Here is a 22,804-nt window from a genome sequence, read left to right on the forward strand (position 1 = left end):
TGTCCCGTTTTCCTCATTTCTGCACATTTACTCACACTGCTCCCTCAGCCCAGAGTGCTTTTCTCTTTCTCCATTCTCTTACCTGCCAGCTTTTTCCAATCTACTCTTGACCATGGGGCTAGTTTGTTCTACCTCAGGACCTTTGCATTTGCTATTCTTTCAATCAGAAATGATCTTTCTAGAACTTCTCTTTACTAACTCCTAGAATACAGCTGGGTGACAGCAGGAGGCACTTCGTCTGTTTGGTTCACTGCTGTATCCCCCAATGCCTGAAACAAAGGAGGTACTTCATTTACTGAACAGATGAAGAGTATCCTATGATTCAGATTTTTCTTAGATCTCTGGCGTAGGCTTGTAATGAACAGTAGGTTTCGTCATTAATTATTCACTATGATTTTTATGTGAGGTTCTTGGTGTCTTTTTTCTATCTGAATCCACTGGAAATCTCTATTGGAGTTCCCAATTGAAAATCTAAGCTATAAATATACTGGTAAGAGATAGAACTTGCATCTATAATTTTCTTCATCTACTTTATCAATTTGGGAATGAAAATACTTCTTTTAGTACATGAAAGCCAGAGTCCCTGTTTGTACAATCTTGGACATTAACATTTTTTAATGTAATGATGCAGATTTTATTTTTAAAAATGATATAGTGCATTTGACAGAAGTGATGAATGAATCAGCTTTTATCTTCTTATCAATTTAATATTTTATATTTATCTAAAAGCATAATAAACAATAAAACAATGATACTGGAGATTACATTAAAGTGTAGGCATTAGACTCGGGGATCAATCAAGCTTTCTAGTTAATTGAGTTTTCATCATAGTGAATAACTTTTAACCAGAGAAAACTCTTTTAACATATTTGATCCCTTTAATGAATGCCCTTTGGTTTTCTTCAACTTTAATGGTAAAATCACTGGAAGAGCTAGTTACAAAACCAAGCAATTTTCCTTTCTGAGAAATCACATCATGTCAGCCTGTTTTCTTGCAAAGAAGAGACAGAGTCAGTGATGGATTGAAAATGTGTTTAACCTTTTCGCTCTCTGATATATTTTTAGTTTCCTTGCAGTAAGTGCATTCCTGTGAGCACATTCTTACATTGCATTTGTGTGAAGAGCCAGGGCTCAGAACATCATAAATATTTGACTCAAATGGGCCTGGTAATAACTCCATATCTCCCTAGTAATCTTTAATACCTCTTTGGCTTCACATTTTCCTCATTTGCTACTGGCGTGAAGAAATGGAGCTCAAAGAGGATTTCTAAAAATGGTTGTGGTAGACAAATGGAATGAGAAGGATGTCCCAAAGGACAGATGCAGAATTGGGACCTGCCATTTTGGCGGTAGGGGTGAATAGCAGGTCTTTTCACTGTGCTCTCTCTCAGCTTCCCCCTCTGCAAAATGTCAAAAGCTGTGCCAGACTATCCCAGGTACACTGGTGAGACTGGGGTTGCAAAGCCTTTTCATTCTCAAAGAACAGGAATGGTACCTGATGCAGACGAGTACAAAGGCTTGCTTGTGATACCTTACAGTTCTCAGGAGTCATCAAAGTGTTTCGGAGCATTTCCATGAATATGAGGAAAAGACAAAACCCGGTGTTAACTTGAAATTCTTCAGTGCATTTAATAGAGTTGAATGATTCCAACTTTTAAAGATATGCTTTTTATTTATACATAGAAAGGCATCAAAATGTTAACAGCAATTGTCTCTGGATGGTAGAATTCCAGTGGAAAGGGATTTTGAAAGTGAGTTTAACAAGTGCTTGTGGCCTGGCCACATGCCAAGGGTCATCTCCTTGAGTCGTGTTCTAATGGCGCCCCTCTGCCCCAGTCCAGGATCTGTGTGCGGCCAAGGCCCATGGGTGTGAGCAGCTCTGTGTCAATGTGCTCGGCTCCTTTGTCTGCCAGTGTTACAGCGGCTTCACACTGGCTGAGGACGGGAAGACGTGTGCGGGTGAGTACTCCTCAGCCTTGTCAGTGAGGAGGGGCTGGTTGAACATGGCAAGGGGGTACAAGGGCCTCCCACGGATCTCAGGTTCTCCTATGACTTTCAGCTAAGTGCTCGGTGCTCAGGTCCAGTTGTTAGAATTTGAACTTTGAAGACATCACTTATGGCTGAGGCTAGCATCTTCTCATTCTAGGTCCTCAGCCCAAGGCATATTTCTGATAGTCTCTGTCAATATAATTATCGCTTTATATACTGCGTCCCCTGAAAAGGACTGGGCAGGGTTTCATCAAATGCAGAGGCTGTTTGGGATGGCCTGGCTTCTGCATCACTCACGTGTGGCGCAGGAGATTCACTTGTTGCCAGGCAAGATCGGTGAGTGGCCCCTCAAAAATGTAGGTGGCCATCCTCCTCAGTATGGATCTGCAGTTGAGTGGTCCAAGTGACCACCAGGAGTAAGAGCCCAGCTGTATGCAAGAAGACACCATTGCCAGAGAAAAGGAACAGTTGCCTGGAATGCAAGCCCAGGGAATAAGTGGCCAGGGCAGTGCTTGGAATTTCAGGCAGCAGCTTGCAATCAGTTGAGTGGCTTCCCACTTGGGCAACTCCACGTTGTGTGACCCAGTGAGAGGTGGGAGGGGTGGGAGTGGCATCTGATTTCTTCAGTGAAGGACAGTGATTCTCCTTGGCACCTGGAGAGCAGGACAGCACGTCCCTAAGGCCACCTCCCGGTTGTCTACAAGGCCCCTTAAACTTGCACGATCTCATTCATTCTTCATCTACCAAACGGTGCCTGGCAAGCAGTAGATATTCAATGAACTGAATTCAGTACTTATAAGGTCACAAATCTGGAAGCAACACAAGGGAAAGACTGGAACCTATATATTCTGGCTCCAAACCCTCCATTCTCTCTTCCTTATCCCATTGTTCTCAGAGTGTCTTGTTATGTCTCTTTTCACAGTGAGTGATGATTATATTGCACATAGAATTCACACTTTCCAGCACACTTTGATTCTTAGCTAAGGATGTGAAAGGAAAAAAGCCACAAAATGAAAAGTACAGGTGGCACCTTCTTCACAGGTGAGAATAGAATGGGCTAGTTTGCTTGTTTTTACACACTCATGGGAATGAAAACTGCCCTCATTGAAGTCCACAAATGAAATCGGTATATATTATGCAAGTAATATACTTTCATTGAGGATAAGGATTAAACAGATGAGAAAAATCACTTTAAATAGTTTGTTGTATTTTTCTGCCAGACTTTCCCCCATACAAATATCTAATTCAAGGGGCACCTGGGTGGCTCAGTGGGTTAAGCGGCTGACTCTTGATTTTGGCTCAAGTCCTGACCTCAGAGTCACGAGATTGAGCCCCTCAGCACAGTCTGCTTGAGCTTCTCTCTCCCCCTCTCCTTCTGCCTTTCCTCTTGCTTGTGTATGCACATGTACACACAACACACTCTCTAAATAAATAAAAATCTTGAAAAAAACTTATAAAAATATCTAATTTAAAACATTTTGTTAATGTTTAAAAAATGAGGTCATACTGTTTATTTTGTTTTTTTTTCCCCTTACCAGTTGTTAAATGGGTAGAAACTTTGGGGGCTGTTGGGTCAGAAGGAAATTAGGCCATTGGGAATAAGGCCAGTGGATAAGATTCAGGAAAAGAGTTAGGGTGTCTGGTTAACTGGGTGAGGGAAGGAGCAGGGAAGGCCCAGGGCTGGTGTGGGTGACAGGGAGTAGATGTAGCAGGGGCAGCAGGGGCTGTGGCTGGGGCAGGAGGCCTGCCTTGGCCCACGGGAAACTAGACAGTGGTGAGGAAGTCAGTTTTCTGTGTTGCCAATTAATTGCATAATCACCCTGTGTACTAGATAACTTTTGTGTCTCTAAGGGTTTTGCTGGCACTTTTGGGATTTGATACTTGTGGAAGAGCAGCAAGCATGAGAGTAGAAGCTGTGTTTGCCAAGGAGCTGTCGTGGGCTGTGTTTATGACAGATGGGCATTTCTTGGGGCACCTGGATCGCCCAGTGGTTGAGCATCTGCCTTTGGCTCAGGTTATGATCCTGGGGTCCTGGGATAGAGTCCCACACTGGGCTCCCCACAGGGAACCTGCTTCTACCTATACCTGTGTCTCTGCCTCTCTCTCTGTGTCTCTCATGAATAAATAAATAAAATCTTTAAAAAAATAAAGATGGGCATTTCTCTTGCTGCTGTTATCAGCATGTAAGAATATCTGCCTTTCCTCACATGGGGTGTTGAGGCAGAAGAATGGGAAAATGGGAGAGACTGTGTGTGACCTAGGCCTCATCGATCAGATGGTTCCTATCATTATCATCTTCAGCCAAGCACCTGACCTGTTGGAGGCTGGGAGTGAGATGATTAAGCTGTGGTGGTCCTTTGTTGCCAGTTGCTTTGGTCAGAGAGACCGAGCAAATCTCCAGAAGATCAAATGCTGCTTGATGGGGCTAGGCTCAGTGCAAAGCAAATGGTGGGAGTAAGAGAGGCTACAGAAGGTCACAGAAGAATGTCATTCTGATGGCCAGGATGGGAAAAATCTGGGCAAGGAAGGAAGGGTAGCTTTTGGGCAAGTGTCTGAGACAAGAGGAGGCATGTGGCAGTGCTCTCAAAGCTTGAGGGCTGAGGCTGGGTTAGGAGGGGCAGGCCTTGTTCCTGGGAGATGGTAGATGAGGGAGAGACCGTCACAGGAATGCTGACCTGAAAGCTAAGCAGGCAATCTACCCTGAGGACAGCAGTCTGAAGGGGCTTGTCCGAGATGGAGACCCCAGGTATCAGACTTGGGAAATTTAGAGAAGCAAAGGCTGATAGGGACTCTGGAAGCATTCCATCAGCAGCTGGTCTGGGTGGCCTCTATGTGGATGGGAACATTAAGAATATGGTGACCATAAATCCCAGTTAATCCAGCATGATCCCAGTTTTTGCCTGTTGGCTCAATTCTCAATAGCCCTTCCTTTCACTTTCAAATGGGTTCTCTTCTGAGGGATAAATTATAGGTTCATTCTAGTTAAGGCCAGCCTGGCTTAAACAGTGGAAGAGACCAACTCTGTTGGGCAGAGAGTTCCTGCAGGTGTGAAGTAGAAGATGAAGCTGAAATACCAGGTGGAACCATAGGGTTCAGGGCTTTGAAAATCAGGCTAAAAAGTCTAGACCTTATCTCTGGAAGAGAGACACGAAGGGCTTCTAACTGGGAGTGACACATGCAAAGCCTCATTTTAGGAAACGTAATCTCATGGTGAACTTCAGGACGGATTCCAGAAGGAAGATGGTGAGGGATGGAAAGACCAGTTAGGAGACTGGTGGTCCTCAGAGGAGAGGTGACAAGGGCCTGGAGGGAAGGAGTAAGTGATGACAAGGTGCTATAAATAAAGGGGTAGAGGAAAAGTCAGAAGTTGCTCCTGAGTCTGAGCTTCCATGACTCTGATGGACAATGAGTAGACAGGTGAGTTCGAAGTTGAGATGAGACCCTGACAAGGCGAGTTTGAAGTTGAGGTGCGACCCTGACAAGAATGTGTCAGAAAGGAGAACAGAGAAGCTCACAATGAAAGGAGGTTAGAACCAACCATGCAGCCTGGAAGCAGCACAGTGCTTTTCTTTCTACATTTTCATTTCCACTTAGTTTTCACTTTTTTTTTTTTAATACCAGATTTTCTTTCTTTTTTTTTTTTAAAGATTTTATTCATTTATTCACGAGAGACACAGAGAGAGGCAGAGACTCAGGCAGAGGGAGAAGCAGGCTCCCTGTGGGGAGCCCGATGCAGAACTCGATCCCAGGACCCCAGGATCACGCCCTGAGCTAAAGACAGACATTAAGCCGCTAAGTCACCCAGGTGTCCCTAGTTTTCATTTTAAATATGTATTTGTGTGTTTGTTTGTTTGTTTTGAACTTAAGTACAGTGAGACCTGGGCTCCAATCCCAGTTCTGCAGCTCACCAGTCATGGGTCATTTCATTTTTGAGCCTCCATTTCCTCATCCATGTTATAGAGTAATAATACCTACATCACAGAGTGTCGTGGGATTAAATAAGGTAAGGAGCCAAGTTTCTAATACACATGAGGCCATTATTACCCTTATCATAGTGTATATCATTATTATCATTTCCTGTCTACCCTGAAGTATGGATTAAGGAGAGAGTGAAGGCCTGAGCCACATGTGGGGAGCAGGAGAGACAGATGAGGCAGGAAACATATCCATGAAGGAACAGCCTCAGGTGGGGGCCAGGGTGGCGAAAGAATTGGGAGTCATATAACTATGATGGGAAAGAAAATTTCTAGGTCAGGTCAATGTATTGATGTCATGCTCCAGTGAGGCCAAAGGGAACAGAACTTAGAAAATAAGCCATTGATTTGAGTCACTGATTCATCTCAGCAAACATTTCCAAACTCTCTGCCAGGCATCCTGCTGGCCACAAGGGACACAAGGATGACCAGAAGCCCACTGATAATGATCAGATTTCAGGAGGAGGGCTGGATGATGGGAGTGGGGGGCAGCAAATCTAAGTTATTTATTTAAAGATGTGTGATAGAAATTCATTACATCCACGTACTGGTGAATGGATGCAGTGGGGCTTTGGTCTCAGCACCTCCACAGCTGTGATTCTCGTACTTTGACTCATCCCAGAATTATGACTGTGACCTGCATGGAAATTCAATTCTTAGCCAAACTCAGGACTTTTCAAGACAGCATTTCCATTTTTGAGTTAGAGGGACATTAAATTCTAGTGTTAGAGTACCATTTCCCTAACTGCTCATTTCATTCAGGATGATATTGAATTTATTTCCACATTCAGGTGATGGAGGGTGGATTCCCAACCTAGATCCCCTTTTTGCTTTAATTGAGTTCCCTCTATTTGTACTTCATCATCTACCTCTAAAACTGCATTAATTTCCACCCAGCACTGCATTTTTTAAAGGCCATTTATCTCTACCTTTAAGTGTCAATTTTCTGCTATACTTGTTCAATCTGGTGTTTACCAAATGTCTTGTCTTTGGGGGTAACTTTGGTCCTGTTTGCATCTTATCTGCATAAGCAGATTCTAAACCTTTGGGGACAGAATTCAATGATTGTACTTTTCATCTTTCACAGAGTAGACTTGCAGTATGTTTCAATACATTGACTGAAGCTGAGTGATTGATCACAATCTCAGGCAGTCATGTATTTTTTTCAAAAAAAATCCTGTTCCCTTGATTGCTTTTTCAATTACAAAATCAATTTTTGCATATTAAAAAAATTGTCAGGGTATAGCTGTGTATAAAGTCAAAACCTGGAAGTCATTCCTCTTCAGTTTCACTTCCTAGAAGTAATCACTGCTAAAAGCTTGGCTTCTCCTTTCTGCCTTCTAAGATATCTTATGTATAGTATCTGCTTGTCATTACCATGCAGGGTTTAACACAAAGCCTGATGTAGAGTAACTGCTCAATAAATGGTTGTGGGACAAATGAATAGCATTAAGGTATTTCTTAACCCCCAAATTAAATTTTATCTGAATAAAGACGCAGGGTGATATAATCTATATTTATTGAATGTTACTAAGTCCTAACACCTGTTTGAAATACTTTATGTATAATTTCAACAAGCATATTAGATAAGTACTATTGTTATCACATTTTATAAGTCTCTTAACTTGTCTCTGTTTCAATGACTTTATCTGGAAATCGAGGATAACAATAATACCTGCCTCAAATGATTGCTGTGAGGGTTCAATCAGTTAATACATGTGAGGCGTTGAAACAGTGCTGTGTGTTTGTTAATATTACTACTATCAGGGATCCCTGGGTGGCGCAGCGGTTTGGCGCCTGCCTTTGGCCCAGGGCGCGATCCTGGAGACCCGGGATCGAATCCCACATCGGGCTCCTGGTGCATGGAGCCTGCTTCTCCCTCTGCCTGTGTCTCTGCATCTCTCTCTCTCTGTGTGACTATCATAAAATAAATAAAAATTTTAAAAAAATATTACTACTATCATTATATTGTCTGATACATGGGAAACTGATAAAAATTAGCTGAATCTGAATTTACATATCCTTTTTATTTAAAGATTTTAATAAATAAATAAATAAATAAATAAATATTTTTAAAATTAATTTATTTCAGAGAGAGAGAGAAAGAGAGGGCATATGAGTGCAAGGGAGGGGAGGAGGAAGGTGCAGAGGAGGAGGGAGAGAGAGAAATTCAAGCAGACTCAATGCTGAGTGTGAGCCCAATGTGGGGCTCAATCTCACAACCCTGAGATCATGACCTGAGCTGAAACCAAGAACCAGATACTTAACTGACTGAGCCACCCAGGTGCCCCTGAATTTCTATAACCTTTATGAATTCTTGTCTTCTTATGAATGCTTGCCTTGAATAGTATGTCAGATGTGTGCTACATTTAAAAAGTTTTATCGAGGGGATCCCTGGGTGGCTCAGCGGTTTAGCGCCTGCCTTTGGCCCAGGGCGCAATCCTGGAGTCTCGGGATCGAGTCCCACGTCGGGCTCCCGGCATGGAGCCTGCTTCTCCCTCCTCCTGTGTCTCTGCCTCTCTCTCTCTCTCTCTATGTCTATCATAAATAAATAAATAAATCTTTTTTAAAAAAAGTTTTATCGAGGTCAGCATTTTTTTGTATATTTTTTACTGCAGTTTGAGTTGCCAACATATAGTATAACACCCAGTGCTCATCCCGTCAAGTGCCCCCCAGTGCCCATCACCCAGGCACACCTTCCCCCCTGCCTCCTACCTCCCCTTTCACTACCCCTTGTTCGATTCCCAGATTAGGAGTCTCTCATGTTCTGTCATCCTCTCTGATATTTCCCACTCATTTTCTCTCCTTTCCCCTTTATTCCATTTCACTATTTTTTATAGTCCCCAAAAGAATGAAACCATATAATGTTTGTCCTTTTCCGATTGACTTACTTCACTCAACATGATTCCCTCCAGTTCCATCCACGTCGAAGCAAATGGTGGGTATTTGTCATTTCTAATGGCTGAGGAATATTCCATTGTATACACAGACCACATCTTCTTTATCCATTCATCTTTCGATGGACACCGAGGCTCCTTCCACAGTGTGGCTATTGTGGACATTGCTGCTAGAAACATCGGGGTGCAGGTGTCCTGGCGTTTCACTGCATCTGTATCTTTGGGGTAAATCCCCAGCAGTGCAATTGCTGGGTCGTAGGGCAGGTCTATTTTTAACTCTTTGAGGAACCTCCACACAGTTTTCCAGTGTGGCTGCACCAGTTCACATTCCCACCAAAAGTGTAAGAGGGTTCCCCTTTCTCCACATCCTCTCCAATATTTGTGGTTTCCTGTCTTGTTAATTTTCGCCATTCTCACTGGTATGAGGTGGGATCTCATGGTAGTTTTGATTTGTATTTCCCTGACAGAAAGTGATGCAGAGCATTTTCTCATGTGCTTGTTGGCCATATGTATGTCTTCTTTGGTGAAATTTCTGTTCACATCTTCTGCCCATTTCATGATTGGATTGTTTGTTTCTTTGCTGTTGAGTTTAATAAGTTCTTTATAGATCTTGGAAACTAGCCCTTTATCTGATAGGTCATTTGCAAATATCTTCTCCCATTCTGTAGGTTGTTTTTTCTTTTAGTTTTGTTGACTGTTTCTTTTGCTGTGCAGAAGCTTTTTATCTTGATCAAGTCCCAATAGTCCATTTTTGCTTTTGTTTCCGTTGTCTTCATAGATATATCTTGCAAGAAGTTGCTGTGGCCAAGTTCAAAAAGAGTGTTGCCTGTGTTCTCCTCTAGGATTTTGATGGATTCTTGTTTCACACTTAGATCTTTCATCCATTTTGAATTTATCTTTGTGTATGGTATAAGAGAATGGTCTAGTTTCATTTTTCTGCACGTGGCTGTCCAATTTTCCCAGCACCATTTATTGACGAGACTGTCCTTTTGCCGAAAGTGAATAGTCTTTCTTGCTTTGTCAAATATTAGTTGACCATAGAGTTGAGGGCCCATTTCTGGGTTCTCTATTCTGTTCCATTTACCTATGTGTCTGTTCTTGTGCCAGTGCCACAGTGTCTTGATGACCACAGCTTTGTAATACAGCTTGAAATCCAACCTTGTGATGCCCCTGGCACTGGTTTTCTTTTTTAATATTCCCCTGGCTATTCGGGGTCTTTTTTGATTCCACACAAATCTTAAGATGATTTGTTCCAACTCTCTGAAGAAAGTCCATGGTATTTTGATAGGGATTGCATTGAATATGTAAATGGCCCTGGGTAACATTGACATTTTCACAATATTAATTCTTCCAATCCATGAGCATGGAATATTTTTCCATCTCTGTGTGTCTTCCTCAATTTCCTTCAGAAGTGTTCTGTAGTTTTTAGGGTATATATCCTCTACCTCTTTGGTTAGGTTTATTCCTAGGTATCTTATGCTTTTGGGTGCAATTGTAAATGGGATTGACTCCTTAATTTCTCTTTCGTCAGACTCATTTTTAGTATATAGAAATGCCACTGATTTCTGGGCATTGATTTTGTATCCTGCCACGCTACCAAATTGCTGTATGAGTTCTAGCAATCTTGGGGTAGAGTCTTTGGGTTTTCTATGTACAGTATCATGTCATCTGTGAGGAGGGAGAGTTTGACTTCTTCTTTGCCAATTTGAATGCCTTTAATGTCTTTTTGTTGTCTGATTGCTGAGGCTAGGACTTCTAGAACTATGTTGAATAGCAGGGGTGAGAGTGGACATCCCTGTCATGTTCCTGATCTAGAGGAAAGGCTCTAAGTGTTTCCCCATTCTGAATATTTGCTGTGGGCTTTTCGTAGATGGCTTTTAAGATATTGAGGAATGTTCCCTCTATCCCTACACTCTGAAGAGTTTTGATCAGGAATGGATGCTGTATTTTGTCAAATGCTTTCTCTGCATCTATTGAGAGGATCATATGGTTCTCATTTTTCTCTTGTTGATATGATCTATCATCTTGATTGCTTTACAAGTGTTGAACCAGCCTTGCATCCCGGGGATACATCCCACTTGGTCATGGTGAATAATCCTCTTAAAGTACTGTTGAATCCTATTGGATAGTATCTTGTTGAGAATTTTTGCATCCATGTTCATCAGAGATATTGGTCTATAATTCTTTTTGGTGGGGTCTTTGTCTGGTTTTGGAATTAAGGTGATGCTGGCCTCAAAACGAGTTTGGAAATATTCCATCCCTTTCTATCTTTCAGAACAGCTTTAGTAGAATAGGTATGGTTTCTTCTTTAAACGTTTGATAGAATTCCTCTAGGAAGCTATCTGGCCCTGGACTTTTGTGTCTTGGGAGGTTTTGGATGACTGCTTCAATTTTCTCACTGGTTATTGGCCTGTTCAGGTTTTCTATTTCTTCCTGTTCCAGTTTTGGTAATTTGTGGTCTTCCAGAAATGTGTCCATTTCTTCTAGATTGCCTAATTTATTGGCGTATAGCTGCTCATAATACGTTTTTAAAATCATTTGTATTTCCTTGGTATTGGCTGTGATCTCTCCTTTTTCATTCATGATTTTATTAATTTGAGTCTTTTCTCCTTTCTTTTTAATAAGGCTGGCTAATGGTTTATCTATCTTATTAATTCTTTCAAAGAACCAACTCCTGGTTTTGTTGATCTGTTCTATAGTTCTTCTGGTCTCTATTTCATTGAGTTCTGCTCAAATCTTTATTATCTCTCTTCTTCTGCTTGGTGTAGGTTTTATTTGCTGTTCTTTCTCCAGTTCCTTTAGGTGCAAGGTTAGCTTGTGCATTTGAGTGTTTTACAATTTTTTGAGGGATGCTTGTATTGTGATTTATTTCTCTCTTAGGACTGCTTTTGCTGTATCCCAAACATTTTGAATGGTTATATATTCATTTTTATTATTTTCCATGAATCTTTTTAATTTTTTCTAATTTCCTGGTTGACCCTTTCATAGTTTGGCAGGATGGTATTTAACCTCCACGTGTTTGAGTTTCTTCCAAATTTCTTCTTGTGATTGTGTTCAAGTTTCAGAGCATTATGGTCTGAAAATATGCAGGGGACAATCCCAGTCTTTTGGTATTGGTTGAGACCTGATTTGTGGCCCAGTATGTCTATTCTGGAGAAAGTTACATGTGCACTTGAGAAGAATGTGTATTCAGTTGCACTTGGATGGAAAGTTCTGTATATATCTGTGAAATCCATCTGGTCCAGTGTATCATTTAGAGCTATTGTTTCTTTGGAAATGCTGTGCTTAGAAGATCTGTCATTTGCAGAAAGTGCTCTGCTGAAGTCTCATAGGAGACTTTAGCAGTGTGTTATTATCAAAATACATCTTAACTTTGGTTATTAATTGATTTATATACTTGGCAGCTCCTGCATCCAGGACAAAAATATTCATGATTGTTAGGTCCTCTTGTTGGATAGATCCTTTAAGTATGATATAGTGTCCCTCTTCATCTCTTACTACAGTCTTTGGGATAAACTTTAATTTATCTGACATAAGGATGGCTACCCCAGCTTTCTTTTGAGGACCATTTGAATGGTAAATGGTTCTCCAACTTTCATTTTCAGGCTGGAGGTGTCCTTAGGTCTAAAATGAGTCTCTTGTAGACAGCATATAGATGGGTCTTGCTTTTTTATCCAGTCTGAAACCCTGTGTCTTTTGATGGGATCATTTAGCCCATTCACATTCAGAGTTACTATTGAAAGATATGAATTTAGGGTCCTCATAATACCTATTCAGTCCTTGTTTTTGTGGATTATTTCTTTGGGCTTCCTCTTTCTTTTACAGGGTCCCCCTTAATATTTCTTGCAGAGCTGGTTTGGTGGTCACATATTCTTTCAGTCTCTGCCTATCTTGGAAGCTCTTTATCTCTCCTTCTATTCTGAATGAGAGCCTTGCTGGATAAAGTATCTTGGCTGCATGTTCTTCTCATTTAGGACCCTGAATATATCCTGCCAGCCCTTTCTGGCCTGCCAGGTCTCTGTGGAGAGGTCTGCTGTTAATCTGAGATTTCTCCCCATAGAAATTAGGGATCTCTTTTCTCTTGCTGCTTTAAGGATCTTCTCTTTATCTTAGGAATTTGCAAGTTTCACTATTAAATGTCAAGGTGTTGAACGGTTTTTTATTGACTTGGGGGGGGGGGGCGGGAACCTCTCTATCTCCTGGATCTGAGTGCCTGTTTCCCTCCCCAAATTAGGGAAGTTCTCAGCTATGATTTGTTCAAATATGCATTCTGGCCCTCTGACCCTCTCAGCGCTCTCTGGAACCCCAATTATACGTAGATTTTTCCTTCTGAGGTTATCATTTATTTCCTTTAATCTTTCCTCATGGTCTTTTAGTTGTTTTTCTCTTTTTCTTTAGCTTCCTTCCTTGCCATCAACTTGTCTTCTATGTCACTCACTCTTTCTTCCACCTCATTAACCCTTGTCATTAGGACCTCGAGTTTGGATTGCATCTCATTTAATTGATTTTTAATTTCTGCCTGATTAGATCTAAATTCTGCAGGCATGAAGTCTCTTGATTCCTTTATGCTTTCTTCCAGAGCCACCAGTAGCTTTTTAATTGTGTTTCTGAGTTGGCTTTCCGACATCAAATTTTAATCCAAATTCTGTAACTCTGTGGCAGAGTACTGTTTCTGAGTCTTTCTTTTGTGGTGAAAAAAAAAAAGTCATTTCTAGTCATTTTGCTCAGTGCAGAGTGGCTGTATGAGTGGGCTGAGTCATGAATATCTACCACGACCTAAGTAAATTTCACCCTAGATGTTTCTGCTGAGGTCAGAGACCAGAAATTGAAAACAAAGATCAGAACGATATAAAACAAAAGGACCACTAAAGTGAAAAACAAATCTTAAAACAAAGTAGTGAAAAATAAAAGGCCAAGAATCCCAAAGAAGAAGAGAAAAAATAAGAATAAAGTAAAAAGAAGGAGAAGATAAAAAGGGGGGATTGGGAGATGGTGGTGGTGAAGAAGTTGTAGTGGAAAGAGAATGTAGTCTACCTGAGGGGTTCTAGAGGGTGATCCTCTTGTTTCTGAGCATATTAAGTTCTGTATGTTAGAAGATGCTCAGTCCCAAATTTATATAAAGCAGAAATACTGTGAAAGACCCCAAAATTGACCACCAAAATATAAATAAGATAAAAGAGGGGGGCAGAATGGGAATGAGGAGTCTTACAGAATGAACCAGCACGGTATACCACTTGGCTCTGGGTACATGCTGGTCATGTTTTAGAAGGTATTAACATCTGCCTTTGTAGAACAAAATGAGGCAGAGAAAACAACACAAAACAAAAAAACATATCTTGTATATCTCCCAGAATTAAGTTGAGTATGTTGAAGGGAATCTAGAAGTGGAAAATATATCTAGGACCTGTAATTGTAGAAATATGAGAATCAAAAAAGAAGAATCTTAAAAAGAAGAGGTATGGGCAGCCCGAGTGGCTCCGCGGTTTAGGGCCACCTTCGGCTTGGGGCCTGGTCCTGGAGACCCCGGATCGAGTCCCCAGTCGGGCTCCCTGCATGGAGCCTGCTTCTACCTCTGCTTATGTCTCTGCCTCTGTCTCTCTGTCTCTCTCTGTGTGTCTCTCATGAATAAATAAATAAAATTTTTTAAAAAGAAGAGGTGTTAAAATATTGTAGTTAAGATAGGAAAAGAGAAAAAAATTGGAAATTTACAGTCTGATAAAAACAAGTTGTACTGGAAAAAGGAAGAAAAAATACATAAAATCTTAAAAAAAAATAGGAGGGGTACCCTTTGGTTCTGCATACTATAAATCCCTCGACTTCCCCTTTCCAGTGCCGCTTGGTCAAGAACTTGCTCTTCCCGGTCCTTCCAGCTGGTCTTCTGGGGGAAGGACCTGCGGCCCTGATTCTCAGGTGTGTGCACCTGGCAGAGATGTCCCCTGGCGGCCCCGCCCCTCCCAGGCACCGGGTGAGCCCAGGAGGAACAGCACCACTGTCCGCGGCCAGGTCTCCAGCTCTGGAGCCAGCTCCCCCAGTAACTCCCGCAGCCCCCAGTCCGCCCTGGCCTGGACGCTCCCGGGGCGGCGCGGGGCGCCGATGCGCACAGCTCGGGGGCGCCCCGCGGCAGGAGCGTCCTCCCGGTCCTGGGCCCTCCCCGCCTCCGCCTGGCCCGGGGGAGCGCAGGATCGTGGGCTGGGATCGCGCTCCCAGGTCGCAGCTCCTGAAGGCAGCGAGGCAGCGCCCCCCCTGCCGGCGCCCCCGCCCGACGGACCGGCTGCCCCCCGAGGCCCCGCCGGGTGCGCGACCCAGCTCCTCACCGAGAGTCGCCCGCCGGGTGCAGCGCGCTTGACCCCAGGCTGCACTTGCTCTTAGCGACGCGGGGGACACTGGGGCTTCACTGCCCCTCCTGCGGTTCGATTCGATTCGATTCGATTCGGCTCGAGTTCCCGGCTGAGCACCTTTCCGTCCAGGAAGAATCTGGTGCGGATTTTTTAAACTTCCTGCTTCTCCCGGGCTGGGCTTTACCCGGCTCCTCGTGGGGCTCCTCCCCCACATAATTCTTTTTCTTATTTTTTTTCCTGCCTTCATACCTTGTCAGAAGCTAAAACCCTTCTTTTAGGACAAACATTACATGGTCTCATTCATTTGGGGAATATGAAAAATAGTGAAAGGGAATAAAGGGAAGGGAGAAAAAATGTGTGGGAAATATCAGAAAGGGAGACAGAACATGAGAGACTCCTAACTCTGGGAAAGGATCTAGGGGCGGTGGAAGGGGAGGAGGGTGGGGGGTGGGGGTGACTGGGTGGCGGGCACTCAGGGGGGCACTTGATGGATGGGCACTGGGTGTTATGCTATATGTTGGCAAACTGAACACCAAATTTAAAAAAAAGAAAAAGAAAACCCTTCTCTCTGTAGCATTCCAGCTGTTCTCTCAGGCCAAATTCGTAGGTTTTCAGGATGGTTTGAAAGTAATCTGGGTAAATTGGTGGGGCCAGGTGAGTTGAGGCTCCTATCCTCTGCCATCTTCTCAGCTCCCCGCCCCCAAAGGTCAGCATTTTAGTTCATCAGCTAACCATCCATGTCTGAAGCATGACCTCCTCCATTTCCAAGATGTTAAGTATTGGATTTCTCCCTACTGGTGTGCTAGGGCTGCCATAACAAAACCACAGAGTGAATGGCTTTAACATTAGAGCTTTATCTTCTCACAGTTCTGGAAGCTAAGATTCCAAGGTCAAGGTGTCAGCAGGGTTGGTTTCTTCTGAGGTCTCCCTCCTTGATTTGCAGAAAGCCACTGCCTCTGCATGGGGTCTTCTTCTGTGTACACACATACTTGGTGCCTTTGTGTGTCCAGATTTCCTCTTCTTCTTTTTTTTAAGATTTTTATTTATTTATTTGAGAGAGAGCAAGAGAACAAGCAAGAGAGAGTGAGCATGAGTAAGGTGAAGGGCAAAGGGAGAAGCAGAGGGAGTCTGATGTGGGGCTCCATCCTGGGACCCCTGGATCATCATCTGAGCTGAAGACAGACTTCAACTGACTGAGCCACCCAGTGGCCCCAGATTTCCTCTTCTTATAAGGACACCAGTCAGATCGGATTAGGGCCCACCTGAATGGCCTCATCCTAATTGAATCACTTTTTTTTTTTTTTTTTTTTTTTTTTATGAGAGTCACAGAGAGAGAGAGAGAGAGAGAGAGGCAGAGACACAGGCAGAGGGAGAAGCAGGCTCCATGCACTGGGAGTCCGATGTGGGATTTGATCCCGGGTCTCCAGGATCACACCCTGGGCCAAAGGCAGGCGCTAAACCGCTGCGCCACCCAGGGATCCCCTGAATCACTTCTTTAAAGGTCCTATCTCGAAATACAGTCACATTATGATTGGGATTAGGATTTAAACAGGTGGGGAAGACAATTCAGCCCAGAACACTTCCTTGTTGTTATCAATATCAATGAGAAACTTTCTGAGTTTCAAAATCCTGCATGTAGAAATCTGGTAGTGCCCTGAGGAGGAGAGGTTTTGTGAATCTGACTCTATGTGTGTATCTGCCATATACTCAGTAAGTCAACTGCTTCTACCATTTCTCTAATGATGGATTTGGTTTTGCTTACTCTGTCATCAGCAAACTTTAAAGCCCAAATGCTCCTCTTTGAAATATCATGTTTCTACTAATGCCATCCGCTTGCAGACTGATGCAGGCTGAGAAAACTCGGGAATGTGACCAGATTGTAAATCAGAGACCATCAATCTTAGGCTTTATTACCTTGCACCCAAGTATCGTTTATCCTTGGACACAGAGTGATTTTTCACATATTAGACAGAGACTGAACACAGAGAGACAGGCTTCCAGCCCTGAGATGTTAACACTTTGTGATCTGGAGGGCCAAGTTCCCCAAAGCCAGGGAATTACCCTTTCTCCTTGTAAAGGAGAGAATAGATACATCAGGCAAAACAATTGAAGGAGATGAAGACTTGGAACAGCGGAAGCATCTCTGAGTTAGCCATATAGAGCACCTCCCTACATCTGCTCCCTAAACTTCACCTCTTTTCTTACAAGTACAGTTTTGCAACCAAGGAAGTTATGCAGAGAACCCAAAGCATGTGGCAAAGGGTGTCAGAGTTGAATGGACTGGAACTCTCTTGGTCTTAAAAAGCTTTTAGGTTCACATGCTTGAAGTGGGCTCCTCCACATCTAACCTTGTGCTGATGGCCTCCTCTGCTGCCCCCAGTAGCCAGCCAGCCAGCCAGTGAGTGGCCCTCAAATCAAGGAGGGATTTGACACGTTTTGGTTTTATAGGCCAGGGTCTTGAGGCCCAGGAATGCTTGAATCCCGCCTTGCCAATGCCTCCTCTCCCCTTCAGTTCCACAGACTGCTCAGCACACACACAAAAGCAAGACTAGCAGGAGAATCAAAGTCCAGGAGAAGCCTTCTTACCCCATGAGATTGAGCCTGTGGTTGGCGGATTGATGGAAAATGTCTTTGAAAGAGTGGAATCATAAAAAACTACATATCCAAAACTATCTTAACCTTTTTATTTTTATTGAAAACATTACACATGTACTTTTAATACATGTACTTTTAATAGAATTACCTTTATTTTTTTTTAAGATTTTATTTATTTATTCATGAGAGACACAGAGAGAAGGAGAGGCTCGAGACACAAGCAGAGGGAGAAGCAGGCTCCTCGCAGGGAGCCCAACGTGGGACCCCATCTCGGGTCTCCAGGGTCACGCCCTGGGCTGAATGTGGCGCTAAACCGCTGAGCCACCTGGGTTGCCCTAGAATTACCTTTAATTACACTTTTAAAAAGTACCAATTTTAAGTTCATTTTTAAAATCTATGGCTAAAAATTTTTTTCTTGCATAAAGCATACCAATAATGGATCGTCCATGATTTTCAATTTTGGTTTCCTTAAATTGGAGCAAGAATTTGAAGACTTCTGTAAAGCAATCTAAGGGCAGGATCCTTGTAAATTTTAATGAAAATTTTCCTAGTCTTTCGCAGGTTTTATCCATGCCTGGTTCTATGGCAATTTCGGTTAGCAAATTGCTTTTAATTAAGTCTTTCCAAAGCTTTCTCTTTTTTTTTTTATTGGAGTTCAATTTGCCAACATATAGCATAATACCCAGTGCTCATCCCATCAAGTGTCCCCCTGAGTGCCCGCCACCCAGTCACCCCCACCCACCCCTCCCTTTCCACCACCCCTTGTTCGTTTCCCAGAATTGGGAGTCTCTCTTGTTCTGTCTCCCTCTCTGATATTTCCCACTCATTTTCTCTCCTTTCTCCTTTATTCCATTTCACTATTTTTTATAGTCCCCAAAAGAATGAAACCATATAATGTTTGTCCTTTTCCGATTGACTTACTTCACTCAACATGATTCCCTCCAGTTCCATCCACGTCGAAGCAAATGGTGGGTATTTGTCATTTCTAATGGCTGAGGAATATTCCATTGTATACACAGACCACATCTTCTTTATCCATTCATCTTTCGATGGACACCGAGGCTCCTTCCACAGTGTGGCTATTGTGGACATTGCTGCTAGAAACATCGGGGTGCAGGTGTCCCGGCGTTTCATTGCATCTGTATCTTTGGGGTAAATCCCCAGCAGTGCAATTGCTGGGTCGTAGGGCAGGTCTGTTTTTAACTCTTTGAGGAACCTCCACACAGTTTTCCAGAGTGGCTGCACCAGTTCACATTCCCACCAACAGTGCTTTCAATTTAGTTTTTATTTGTTTAAAAACTCAGTTTGTTTTAATGCTTATATTTAATTGGCTTTTACTGTATCATTAATTATAATAACATGTATAAATGGCATGTATAGGTTTGGGAACAAAAACAATTTTGTCTCTTTTTAGCAGTGGTTTTCAAATTTTAACATGCATCTAGAGGTCTTATTAAAACACACATTCTTGGGCCCCATTCCAGTTTCTAATTCAGTAAGTCTGTAGTAGGGCCTGAAAATTTGCATGACTAACAAGAGTTCAAGGTATGATTATTGCAGCTGGTTCACCACCACATTTTGAGAACCAGTGCTCTATGGACATACAGTCAGTCCACAGGGAAAGAACACAGGTGTTGCGGAGCACAGGTGTTCCAACAGCCTTGAGCATTTAGTATGCTCTGGGCCTCAGGTCCCATATTTTCAGAGGAAATGAAAAGCATTGATTGATCAGGGGTTGGTTAAGTGGAGGTCAGTTAAAATAGCTTCTTCTGTACAACTCTATTAACTGCCTAATCCAACTCTGGATGTTCTAGAGCATTCTGGAAAAATGCAAATTTGGACTATATGGCTTAGATTTTAGGCCCCAGCAAAACCTCTAACCTGTCCTCACTCTATTAAGGAACCAACATGCTTTGGTGTCTCTCTGAGGTACAGAGATGGGTTGGCTCAGTCCCTGACCACCGCATGGTGTGTAAGAAGAAGCTTCAAGAGAGAAGGAGAATCTGAGTTTCTGACTTTAGGTATCAATAGCAGCCTACTCATCATTGCAGTATTGTCCATGTCCTAGAGCTTAGAAGTCAGAGTCGCAGCTCCTCTCTTTGGTGGGGACACTTAAAAGTAGGTAGCCTGGGGTAGGATGAGCTGACAGATGGCAGAGACCCATATCAGGGGTTGGGAGATTTTTAGGATGGCAGATGAGGCCCAGCCTGGGGAGGTTGGAGGTGGGAGGTACCCACTAACACAAGTCGGTGTGGGTCCCTACATGGCTCACTTCTGTGACGTGCAGACAGGGTGCAAGCCAGAGCTTGGTCTTAGGGTTCTCCATCTCCATGACTTTCGAATAATGTTACAATGGTTCTTGAACAATTAGACGTTAACTTTTGGAAGAATTTGGTGCTAGAGCACTATTTATGTTATGACTCAACTCCAGCAACTGGCCAATGTCCCATGACATGCAGATCCTTCAACTATGTGAATGTCCTGTTCCCACAATGACTTGTGTATGAAATCCTCAAATGTTAGGTGCTAGTGGAACTTTTTAGGAAGGTGAAGTCATAAAAATGAAAAAAAAGTTTTAGACAAAAACTTAATGAAGCCTGGAAGCAAAAGGATAAGCACAATAAGCACAATTTATTAGCTTTTAAAACTCTGTGTCACACAAAAAAAAATAAAAATAAAACTCTGTGGCTTTTTCCTTTGCATCTTTTGATCACTATGTTAAGTATGCTGTTATCCTCTTAGGGTGTGATTTTGGTTTTATTTTTTTTTCTAAGATTTTATTTATTCATGAGAGACACAGAGAGAGGGAGAGACATAGACAGAGGGAGAAGCAGGCTCCCTGTGGGGAACCTGATGTGGGACTCGATTTCAGGACCCCGGGATCACACCCTGAGCCAAAGGCAGACCCTCAATCACTGAGCCACCCAGGCCCCGCTTCCCCAAAGTCTCTATTCTTTTTCCCCAAGAATGGTCTTCACCCTCTAGGAGTCGATCTTATTTACTTATTTTATTTTTGATCACCACCACCATCATCCAACTGTAAGCTCCATGAGGACTGGAATCTTTGTTTTTTGCTCTGTCCTTAGCCCCTAACACAGGGCTAGGCTCCGGGGTAGGTGTTCAGTAAACATTTGACAAATTAGTGGGAAATAGGATAAGATATGTTCTCCTTAATGACTAAGCCATTTATCATTATTAAATGTTCATTTAATTTTCCAGATTTTTTTTGGTCACCATAAACAATGCTGCTATAAATAGCTTATTTCATATAGTTAATCTCTCCCTTTTATCCATTATTTCTTTGGGTCACATTTCCATGGTAAACACTGTCAAATGTCCTTCCAAAAGGGATTCTTGTCCGTTGAATAGCTCTGACTATGAATAGTCACCATGAATAGCTCTGACTCTGTTTCCAGACTGCCTCACCACCATTGGGTTTTGTCCTGTCTTTATTTGTGCCTTTACAACACTTAGAAGTGTTGTAAGCCTTGAGGTGGTTTTGATTTACATTTATTTAACTTTTAAATACAATTGGTCGTATGTTCTTTAGTTTATCTTGTGCTATAAATTGCCTGATCTAAGACCCCTGATTATTTTTTGGTGGTGGGAGAAGAAGCCTTGGATTCCTATTTATTTATTCATACTTCTTTGGGGACAACAACATTAATCTTCATTTATATTTGTTATAAGTATGCTATTATTTCCTTTCCTGTTTGTGTTTCTACTTAAACTCTGTGTTTGAATATTTATAGCTGTGGACTACTGTGCCTCAGAGAACCACGGATGTGAACATGAGTGTGTGAATGCTGACAGCTCCTACTTTTGCCGGTGCCGTAAAGGATTTACTCTTAACCCAGATAAAAAAACATGTGCAAGTAAGTTACATTTAAAAAAAAGTTGTATTGTGTGTGTGTGTTTTACAGTTTTGGGACCTAACATTTTATTTATTTACTTACTTTTATTTTAATTCCAGTGTAGTTAACATACAGTGTTGCATTAGTTTCAGATGTACGATACAGTGATTCAACGACAACAACAGAATTTTTTTTGATGCTCTTGCTGTGGACACTGTGGCCATGGGACCTCTCCCAAGCATGCTATAGCACAGGATTATTTAGTCTAATACCTTCCACCACTATTCTTCCTTTGTCAGGCCTTTCTTCACTTTTCCCAGGACTGTAGCCCACCCTGTCTCAACATCACTCTTCACGGTGTTTGACAGAGGTATCTTTTATGAGACCACATGTGGGAGTGTTCTTCCAGCATCTGCCAACCATGCTGACAATGGGACCATCTTACTTCATGCTGGCTCAGCGTGCCTGTGCCCATCAGTATTAACAGAGCTTAAGAAATACTTTCCCTGAAGCCTTGTGGCTTGTGGGCTTCAGCTCTGACTCCACACAAGTGCAGAAAATCGCTGAGCCTAAAGGAGTTGAATGTGGTTTCTTTCAAAAGGGCGGATTGCAGAGAACTGTTCATTCTTTTGTTTGATATATTTAGTTCTATTTGATTTTTAACTATTTACATACAAATCAGAATTAATTTGAGCTACCAAAATCTGACCATAAAAATTTATAAACTAGAGATATTTTGCAAAAGGATTCCAAAAGTGTTCTGTTACCTGTAAAACATATGTCAGAGCACTACAATTAAGAGAGTGTGTATGGATTATCATCCTATGGAGGGGTTCACTTGAGAGAAGCTTGGTTTTAAAATATTAGGGCCCAACATTTTTAAAAAGTGAAGTTTTTAAAAAAATATTTTATTTGAGAGACAGAGCACGTCCAAGAGAGAGCACAAGCAGGGGGAGCAGCAGAGGGAGAGGGAGAAGCAGGCTCCTGGGTGAGCAGGGAGCTGGACATGGGACCCTGGGATCATGACCTGAGCCAAAGGCAGATGCTTAACCGACAGAACCACCCAGGCATCCCTAAGAAGTGAAATGTAATAGGTTAGCATAAGTTATCTCTGAAACATACATCAGTGAGAAAATAGGATTGTAATTCATAAAAAG

At 42.4% G+C, this 22,804-nt stretch overlaps 1 protein-coding gene across 6 annotated transcripts in view; it reads left to right on the forward strand.

Annotated features, from left to right (window-relative positions):
* MATN2 (matrilin 2) overlaps positions 1–22,804 on the forward strand; it is a 146,203-nt gene that overhangs the window by 72,290 nt on the left and 51,109 nt on the right. For 5 of the 6 annotated variants that reach the window (XM_038555132.1, XM_038555134.1, XM_038555137.1 and 2 more), the window contains exons 5-6: positions 1,837–1,959; positions 21,546–21,668. In XM_038555132.1, coding sequence (XP_038411060.1) covers positions 1,837–1,959; positions 21,546–21,668 — 246 coding nt within the window. The remainder of the gene's footprint in view (positions 1–1,836; positions 1,960–21,545; positions 21,669–22,804) is intronic. The other variant, XM_038555136.1, reaches the window with a different exon arrangement.

Source organism: Canis lupus, chromosome 13 (genome assembly GCF_011100685.1).
Source record: "Canis lupus familiaris isolate Mischka breed German Shepherd chromosome 13, alternate assembly UU_Cfam_GSD_1.0, whole genome shotgun sequence".
Classification (NCBI taxonomy): domain Eukaryota; kingdom Metazoa; phylum Chordata; class Mammalia; order Carnivora; family Canidae; genus Canis; species Canis lupus.